Source organism: Medicago truncatula, chromosome 3 (genome assembly GCF_003473485.1).
Source record: "Medicago truncatula cultivar Jemalong A17 chromosome 3, MtrunA17r5.0-ANR, whole genome shotgun sequence".
Lineage (NCBI taxonomy): Eukaryota > Viridiplantae > Streptophyta > Magnoliopsida > Fabales > Fabaceae > Medicago > Medicago truncatula.
The window spans coordinates 19,080,078-19,090,650 of record NC_053044.1 but is presented as its reverse complement, the minus strand read 5'-3'; the positions used below and the strand labels follow the sequence as shown (position 1 = coordinate 19,090,650).

Genomic DNA, 10,573 nt, shown 5'->3' with positions numbered 1-10,573 from the left:
TCAATCTAGGTTAATGTAAATTCAGTTTACTTATGTTCAATTTAGGTTAATGTAAATTTAGTTTACTTATGTTCAACTTAGGGGTATATTAGTCATTCTGGGGTGTAACTTGTTTTTTTTGGGTGTGACTAGCACCAATCGGACATAATTTGGGCATTTATTATTATTATTATTTTATCTCTTTCTAAGTCACATTATTTTAACATATATTAAACATAAGGGTCGCACGGTTCGACCGTGTATATATATATATATATATCATTGTCAAACCTATTTGAAAAAAACAATATTATCAATAAAAAAAATTATATCTATTGATACCAAACTTCTGTATATTTTACCAAAGTATGTAATCATACGATTTCTTCGATTTATTTAAACATCAATATTAAATATGAATAAATATTTTTATTTTAAATTTGATGTTTACCTAATAAATTGTAACTCTGGTTCCCCCGTGTTGTTATATAACATCTCAGTACTCAATCAATATAGGTGATAATGCTTCAGGGTATCTTCCTTTTCTTGATGTTCTAGTATATGTAATTCCATTTTAAACACATATAAAATAATTATCTGAAATTAATTTATAAAAATTATACGATAAAATATACAACAAAAGAAATTACCAAATATAAAAAATTAAAGTTCAATAATTTGTTTGAGTAAAAATTTAAATTTATTATTTAAACAAATGAATTTAATTCAACAATAGTTACAGTAGAGACAGGGCCGGCCCATAGCCCGTCGGGGCTGGGCGACCACACTGGGCCTCAAATTTTTGGGGGCCCATATATTTTTTTTATATGTAAGGTCCTATTGTAAGTATTATATAGAGGTGAAAGCGAGAATTTGACAAACTGTTAACACTACTTCAGTGGTTGAGTGTTATGTGCAAGATCGCATGGCCAAGGGTTCAACTCCTGCTTGGCATTTTTCTTATATTTTTTTTCCTTTACAGTTCTTCTTTTCCGTGGGGCCCAATATATTTTAATTTTAATCATTTTTTTGCTCAAACTAATTCCTTTTGTTTAATTAAAAATGTAAACCCTTTATCCTCAGTTCCTCACCTCAGACCTTTTGTTGAATTAGAAGTTAGAAACTCATAAACTCATAAACCACCACACCCACCCATATCCTCAGTTCCTCACCTCAGACCTGCCTCCGCCACCCAATCGTCGCCGCCGCTTCTCCTCCAGCCAATCGCCGCCGCCGCTGCTCCTCCAGCCAATCGCCGCCGCCGCCGCTTCTCTCCTTCTTTCCACCGCCACCAAAAAGGTAAAAACTAAAACCCTTTTTATTTTTTATTGAATTTTCTTTGTTAAATTCATGGAATTTGAATGTTATTAGGTATTATGTTTACTTTTATCTTTGTTTGGAAATTGGAATTGGAAAACACTAATGAGCAGAGAGTTGAAATTCCAGGTTTTTTTTTGGAGAACAACAAGCTATTGAACTTGGATAGAAGCATTGCTGACTGATCATAAGCTAACAAAACAGTGAGAAATTCCAGGTTTTTATTATGCCTCCTAAAAAGTATGAATCTGGATGTGAAAAGCGTAAGAGAAAGAAAAGAATTGAAAAGTTAATTCAATCTCAAAAAGGAGCTCTTAATAAGTTTTTGATAAAAGAACCGCAACAAATTCCTATTGAAAATGAAAATGTTGATAATGTTGATGTTGGAGTTCTTGAAAATGTGGTTACTGTTCAAGATATTGAGAATGAAAGTGTTGATCCGGAAAATAGAGATGATGTGCCCATTGTTGATGATGTTAATTTGAATAATTTCCTTGATATATTTGATCCAAGAAATTGGGATGCTCTTGATTCTAAAATGATTGACTTATTAGCTATGAATGGTCCTAAAAGAGATTTGTCCGTTGTAAAGGGTCCTAGAGATAAACTTTCTAGACGTTTTACGGCTAATTTGTATACTAGAGTTTTACCAAATGGAGAGAAGTGTGATAGAGATTGGCTTGTTTATTCCAAAGAGCTTGATAGAGTATTTTGTTTTTGTTGTAAAGTTTATAAAAGATGGGTTGGTAATGGTCAATTAACAAATGAGGGTTTTAGTGATTGGTCACATGTTAGTGAAAGACTTAGAGAGCATGAGACAAGCATGGAACATGTTAAGAACATGACTACTTGGTATGAGTTGCGTCAAAGGATGCAGAAGAATCAAACTGTTGATAAAACATCTCAAAGACTACTCCAGAAAGAAAAGGATCATTGGATAAATGTTTTGAAAAGAATTATTTCAATAGTGAAATTCCTTGCTAAATATAATTTGGCCTTTCGTAGTTCTAAGGAGAAATTGTACGAAAGTAGCAATGGTAATTTTTTGGGCTTAATTGAAATGTTAGCTGAATTTGACCCAATTGTCCAAGAACATGTTAGACGTATTACACATGATGATCTCCACTTTCATTATCTTGGGCATAACATCCAAAACGAGTTAATACTCTTGCTTTCTTCTGGAATTAAAACTGAAATCATTAGAAGAATCAAACAAGCAAAGTATTTCTCAGTGATACTTGATTGTACGCCTGATGTTAGTCACCAAGAGCAAATGTCTTTGATAATAAGATATGTGGATGTTTCTTCAAATTCTGTAAGCATTGAGGAATCTTTTTTAGGATTTTTGAATGTTAATGATACAACTGGTCAAGGGCTTTTTGATGTTTTACAAAATGAATTGAAAAATCTTAATCTTGACATATTTGATGTGCGAGGACAAGGTTATGATAATGGGTCAAATATGAAAGGAAATCATCAAGGTGTACAAAAGAAATTTTTAGACATTAATTCGAGAGCCTTTTATACTCCTTGTGGTTGCCACAGTCTTAATTTGGCATTGTGTGATATGGCTAACTCTTGTACCAAAGCTAAAGATTTTTTTGGAGTTGTTCAACGCATTTATACAATTTTTGCCAATTCTATTAAGAGATGGCAAATTCTAAAAGATAATGTAAAAGGGTTGACTCCAAAATCACTCTCATCCACTCGGTGGGAAAGTCATGTAGAGAGTGTCAAAGCTATAAGGGCTCAAATGTCAGATTTTAGAGAAGCTTTACTTGAAGTATTAGAAAAGGATCCTGATTCTAAATTATGTTCTGAAGCTAAGTCCTTAGCAACAAATGAGCTTGGTGATTTTGAGTTTTTGATGGCTATAATTATTTGGTTTGAAATTTTATCGGCAATTAATTCGGTTAGCAAGCTTTTACAATCAAAGGCTATGCTTATTGATGTTGCTCTTGAAAAAATAAAGGGGTTGATTTATTTTTTTGAGGGATATAGAGATAATGGTTTTCATAATGCATTGGCTAATGCTACGGAAATCGCTATTGAATTGAATATCGACCCAACATTTCCTCAAAGACGTATAATTCGAAGAAAGAGACATTTTGATGAGGATTTGAATACCCCATCAGTTGAGCTATCTGGAGAGGAAGCTTTTAGGATTAATTATTTTAATTGCCTTGTTGATCAAGCTGTTGTTTCTCTTAATAAGAGATTTGAGCAATACAAAGAGTATGAAACTATTTTTGGTTTCTTGTTTACTTCTCACAAGTTACAATCGTTGGACAATGCAACTTTGAAGTCTTGTTGTAGTCATTTTGAACAGGTGTTGAAACATAATGAGGAATCTGATATTGATGGGAATGCATTATATGTGGAGTTGCAGTTACTAAGACAAATGTTGCCTGGAGAAAAAAAAGGACCTGTTGATATATTAAGATTCTTGACTGACATGGATTGTTTTCCTAATACAATCATTGCATATAGAATTTTATTGACTATTCCTGTGACAGTTGCTTCAGCAGAAAGAAGTTTTTCAAAATTGAAGTTGTTGAAGTCTTACTTGCGATCTACCATGTCACAAGAAAGACTTAATGGATTAGCATTGATAGCAATTGAGAATGATATTTTGGAGAAAATACAATATGAAGACTTGGTTGATGAATTTGCTTCAAAAAATGCTGCAAGAGTGGCTCGTTTTAAGTAGCCAGAAGAATGATAGTAGCTTAAAGTTGTATTTTGATGTTAGTGATTTGAACATAAAGTAGCTTAAAGTTGTATCTGGGGGCCAATTTATAAGATTAAAACGGGGTCAACGAATTGTTTAAGACGGTCCTGAGTAGAGATCAAAAACATTCCACACTCAAAATAAACAACAACAAAAAAAAAAAATCAAACGAGTGCCTAAATGAACACGCTTTAATTTACCGTATTGAAAAAATAGGTAATGACCATTATGGATTTGAATTGGATATCAAAAAAGCCTTCCCTATTCCAAACCTCTTATTTTCCTGATGTAGAGAATTTGAGTGGTGGTGCGACGAGGTTCAACCTCCGCACCACCGGTGACACCCCTTCCTTTTCGGCGGTTTCTGGGTCCAGATCTTGTCAGATCCGTCACCGGTGTCACGCTTTGCTTCTGATTTTGCGGTCTAGGTGTGCTTAGTAGTGGTGCCTCCGCCTCACCGGAGGGTTAGGGGTGGTACAGGGAGGCGGCATCGCCGCTGGGTTGCTCCAGATCTGTTCAACCCTCTTCTCCCTCACTACTCCTTTGTTTCCTCATGTTGTCTCTGTTTGTTGTGAGCTTTCTATTTGTTTCCACGGTTGTGGCTTGCGTAAGCCACACCACCGTTGCCGGTGGTGGATTTGAATGTGGTGGTGTTAAGGTTGGTGGTGGTTTTGAATGTGGTGGTTCTTAAGGTTGGTGGTGGTGATATATTATGGTTACCTTCTATTGTTTTTGGGCTTCTAGCTTATAGCTAGTACCAATTTCATGGTGCTCGGTTTGCTGCTGCTACTACAAAAAGTGATAGGAGGATTTCCATCATTCTTACTACCACTGTTTGTTTGTTTTGTGGTTGTGTTGCTGGTCTTGTTCGTGTCTGTCGGATCGTCTTTAGTGTTGTTTGTTTGTGTTGTATCCAGCTGTTTGTTGTGTTTTGGTTGTGTATTTCGGTTGTGTTTTGTCAGGGAGTAGGGTCGATACTGTTTAAGGTCTCCCTCAACGCTTTGGTGGTTCACTGCTATGTTTTATGGTTTGCTATATTTGTGTTTTGTCTTGGGTCTAGGGTAGAGGTTATTTAGATCTCCCTCATCCTCTTGGTGGTTCTCTATTCAGTTCTCTTTATGTTATGTCTGTGTTTTGTTTTTTTTTGTTTTTGTTTTTGTTTTTGTTTTTTTTTTTTTTTTTTTGTGTTTTAGGTGTTGTGTGTAACACCCCGTTTTCTCAACTTGAATTTTTTTTGCATAGATCAGAGTAAAACAACTAAACAGGATGCTACACTTCTTTCAAATCTGAATATAGTAAAATTACTAATTATCTCAATCATCAAATTAAATCTTATTGCAGCGGAAATTATTTCAACGTTTAAAACAACCTTCGCACATAGGCCTCAATGTAAAATCTCATAAAATTATTCCAACAACATGTTTATAAAAGTTCATAAAATAATACGTAAGGAATAAGCAACAACAAAATTCCCATCCCGTTACGTATCAGAGCACCTAAGACACACGTGAAAGAATCCACTCACGATCGCAACTATTCTTGGTTACCTTAAATTAGATGATTGGACTCTACAAGATTACTCCTCTTCTCACAAGATTCTTCTCTTCTCTGACTTCTCTCTTCTCTTGGTTTTCTCCGTTTTCTCCAAAAACAGGTTTCACGTAATCCTTATTTTCTAATTCTAACTCTCCCCTTTTATATAAATCCTTAACCTACTTATTTTCTCTTATTTCCAAAAAAACAGGTTTCACGTAATCCTTATTTTCTAATTCTAACTCTCCCCTTTTATATAAATCCTTATTTTCTCAATATTCTATTCTAATATATATATATATATATATATATATAATATAAAATATTTCTATAACAAATAACAAATATATCTCAATAACAAATATATTTCTATAACATATATATATATTTCTACACCAAATAAGAAATATATTTCTACACCAGATAACATATATTTCTACACCAAATAACATATATTTCTACACCAAATAACATAATATTTCTACACAAAATAACATATATTTCTACACCAAATAACGTAATATTTCTACACCAAATAACGTAATATTTCTACACCAAATAACATATATTTCTCCACCAAATAACATATATTTCTACACCAAATAATATAATATTTCTACACCAAATAACGTAATATTTCTACACCAAATAACATATATTTCTACATCAAATAACATATATATTATACTAATAAATACCAACATATAGCATAACAAAAGATCACTCATTAAAATAAATCGACTAAATTATAAAAAGACATCTAAACTCAATAAAATAAATAAATAATAAAATAGGGTGTTACATTGTGTTCTATCAAGGGTCTAGGGTCGAGGCTATCTAGATCTCCCTCAACTTTTGATGGTTCACTTTCTTGTCAGGGTCTGTTTTTGTGTGTTTTCGAGGCTGTGTTTTGTTGTTGTTGTCGTTTTGTTCCTTCGGAGCTTTGCCGCTAGAGGCCTCTTGCTCTTGGACTACGATTTTGTTGTTTGGATGTTGTTGCTCGAAAGAGCTAGGTGTGTAGATGTTTCGTATTGACGGAGTAGTCGTTTTTTGCACCTTAAGCCTTCTTGAATGCTCAGTTCCCGGCGGGTGCAGGTCCTCCACGATTAGTCCTCCTTTTTCGCAACTCCCGGATCGTTCGTTGTCGTAAGGATCGTGGTGGTTTGTGGTTGTCTAGCTGAGGGTTGGGGTGAGCGCAGGTCTATTCAAGTGGTGGTGATGCAGGTTGATTTGGTTGGCTTGTTTTGATTTGTTTGTGTTCGAGCTGGTTCGCTTTGTGCTACTATTCCGCCTTTTCCCCGTCTTTGGATTTTGACATCGGGTTATTGGTGGGTCGAGTTTTTGGATAGGTTTAGGTGTCTACTCCGGTGGTTCGTGAGTTGAGGGGTGCCTTTTTTACTTATGTCGTGAGTCTTGTGGGCCGATCTCTTTTGATTCGAGGTCGGGAGCAAGTTTCTGACTTAGGTCCTTTTAAGCTATTGTGATGTCTCCTCCGATATACTGGAACTAGAGTGGTGGTCGAAGCTGAACGTTTGAAGCAAAATCACTATCAGGTGTCGAATTGATCACTGTTGGCGGTGTTGGTTCTTTGAGGAGTTGTTGTCAGGGGATTCATCATTTTCAGGGTGCTAGTGGTTTTTCTTTGGGGGTTTTTGGTGTTTTAATTTTATCTTTTTGGTGTAATACTTGGAATTTAATCCCCTTATATGTATAATATATTTTGCCATTGAAAAAAAAAGAGGTAATGACCATTATTCTTGATTCACTTTTAATATATTTTCACAATTTAAAAACATAATTATTCATTTTTCCATATCATATCACAATTTTTAAAAAAGATTAATAATTTTCTAAATTTTTTACAATTTAAATAGTAATATTTAAATAGTTTTTCCTATTAGTGGATAAGATTAATAGTTCTTCCTTTTTAAAAAATTTACAATTTAAATAGTAAATTTTTTTAAGCATTGACCTATTGGTGGATAGGATTAATATTTTTTCCTTTTTAAAAAAGTTACTCTTTAAATAGTTATTCTTTTATGCATTGACCTATTGGTGGAGAAGATTAATAATTTTTCCATTTTAAAAAATGTAATATTTTTTCCTATTTTAATCTTCCCTTATTCATCCTTCTATAGCTTCATCATAAGACTCGTGATATTCTTAATCCCATTCAATGTGTTTTTGATGTCACCATTGTGATTGAGAATATCACGAATCTTATGATGAAGCTATAGGAGGATGACTAAGGGAAGAATAAAACAGGAAAACATATTATATTTTTTGAAATGGAAAAATTATTAATTTTATCCACCAATAGGTCAATGCATAAAAAAATTACTATTTAAACAATAAAATTTTTAAAAATGAAAAAATATTAATCCTATCCACCAATAGGTCAATGCTTAAAAAAATTACTATGTTTTATAAGGATATTTTTATGCTAAGTTAATCACTTATAAAGTGTGTTTGATCTAATAAAAAAATTAAATTATTTTTATGGATCTTATTTTTTAAAGGATTTTAAAAAAATTACTATGTTTTTTAAGGATATTTTTATGCTATGTTAATCACTTGTAAGGTGCGTTTCATCTAATAAAAAAATTAAATTATTTTTATGGATCTTATTTTTTAAAGGATTTAAAGGCAAGGTATTTCAAATCTTACATTAATATCTAATAGATAATTATTGTTTTGTCACGTCAGCACATTCATGTAAATATGCAATTATGTCTTAAAAATTGTGATATGATATGACAAAATAGATAATATATATTTTCCCCTAATTTGGTTATATTTTTTTCAATCTAAAATTTGACATACCCAGCTTTAAATAACGATTTAAATGGATTGAACAAAAAATAAATTAGATATACCAAAAGATGTTTAAATTTTGATGAGAAATTACAAATTAAAATATAAAATTTACTGAAGGGTTAAAGAACGAAGAAAATAGACTCCATTCCTTACCTTACTACTAGAACCTTTGTGTTAGAGTTTGCTTCCATTGATGTGGATGAGAGATCTACTTGCAAGACAAATTGAAATTCAAATCCTATATTGAAAAAATCATTGAAGTCAAATATATAAAATCACCACCTTTTTAATAGTACATATATAAAAGATGTTAAAAAACAATAGTTGAAGTCAAGTTATAATGTTAAAAATTGAAAATTGTAAACTCAACAAAAATATAACTACATACAAATGACATATTTAAACTCATCACCTTATCTGATACGATTGATAGCTTCAACACATATTATAAGTAAACGTCAAGATGCTCCATCTCGAATTTTTAAGAGATGAAGATCGAGACAACACAATTTTTTAGAGGTGAAGTAATTATGATTTAGAGAATATGGGAAAATAACATGAGATTGAGAGAGAACAGGTTTTGTTTGCCTCTTAGATGAGATTGTGCCACTAGGGTTTGCATAGATGCATTGTATCATTGCATTTTATAGTGGCAATATTGATTTGGGTTGGTTTGGGTCAGGTAAGATATGGGCTTTAAGAATACATATTTGGGTGAGGTGTAAGTATTAATAATGATGTTAATGATAATAATAACATATTAATTGTTTTTGTCAGGATGAAAAAGACTAAATTTTTATTCAAATTCCTTGTATAATAATAATAAAAGTATTTATTATTTTTTTTATAAAATAAAGGGTTAAATAAGTTTTTTCGTCCCTATAAATATAACAGATTTTGATTTCAGTCCTTATAAAATAAAACGAGGTGCTTTCATCCTTACAAATTTTAGTGCATTGTAAATTCGTTTTGTGATGATTAATAAACGAGCGCTTTTGTCAAAAAGAAACATGTTTGTTGGAGATTGTGATTGATTGGCATGACCAAAAGTCTTCAGCGAGGAAGAACATCCTCAAAGGAGGGCGGTTGCCATGGCTTATGCTTTTAAGCGGAGCGAAAGTTTAGCATCCGTCGCGGATCCGCTTGAAGGGCTAGTCGCCCAGGGGTAGAGTGTCTCACCCCTAAACACCAAGAAGGGGCATCAAACATACGACACTTATGCACCAAGGTATCAAACTCTCGAATCTCCTGAACACACATATACTGATAGATATCCGGCCTAAGTCCACTTTCAAATTTCACACACTTGGACACCATCGCATCCTCAACATTAATGTACGAGAAAAACCTCGAAAGCTCTTCAAACTTTGCTGCATACTCAGCCACGGACATGCTCCCTTACTGCAAGTTCAAGAACTCCACTTCCTTTCTAGTTCTCAAATCCTCTGGAAAGTACTTCCTCAAAAACTCAACCTTGAACCTTGCCCAAGTCACAACCTCTCCACCTATCTCGAGTCTCCCCTTAGCATTCGTCCACCAATACTCAGCCTCCTTAGCAAGCATGTGGTTAGCCAACCTGACCTTCTGATCATCACTAGTCACCATAGCACGGAAGATCCTCTCCATGCCTTGCACCCATGTCTGACCTCCCTCCGGGTCAAACCTTCCCTTGAACATTGGCGATCAAGCCTCCGCTCCTCAGCTTCTCCCTCGTTCCAACGACCAATCGCCGCCTGCTCGTTGGACTGAGCCAACACCTGAGCGATTGCAGCCAAAGCCTGTGCAATCGCAACATCATCTCTGCCACTAGCCATCTGACTTCTACACAAACCAACCAACAGATAAGAATAACAACACAACAAAACAAGTACCGAAGGTAATCCATTACCATTCGTGTACAAACAGGAAATTCAACGAATACTAGTCCGGACAAGACTGACCACAGCTCTGATACCAACTTGTAACGCCCTATTTCTATTAAAGCAATAAAACACGCGAATAATATAAATATTCAGGAAATAGACGCCACATCATCAACAAAATCCAAACAACAGGCATATATAAAAATTCTCACAGCTGCAGCGGATATAGATCATTCATCTCTAAAGTCTACATGCCATGAGACCAAAATACAACATCATAAAAATTCTCCAAATCCCGACAAATGGGCAAATCTCCACAACATAAATAAATCCA

At 33.8% G+C, this 10,573-nt stretch overlaps 1 protein-coding gene across 1 annotated transcript; it reads left to right on the top strand.

The window, feature by feature from the left end:
- Positions 1–1,522: 1,522 nt before the first annotated feature.
- Positions 1,523–4,006, top strand: LOC112420135 (zinc finger MYM-type protein 1-like). The gene has a single exon (XM_039831957.1). It carries the CDS (start codon positions 1,523–1,525, stop codon positions 4,004–4,006), a length of 2,484 nt encoding a protein of 827 aa, XP_039687891.1.
- The last annotated feature ends 6,567 nt before the right edge of the window (positions 4,007–10,573 follow it).

Bases quoted from the DNA above. Each gene is read 5' to 3' on its own strand.
- LOC112420135 (XM_039831957.1), top strand. From the start codon at position 1,523: ATGCCTCCTAAAAAGTATGAATCTGGATGTGAAAAGCGTAAGAGAAAG.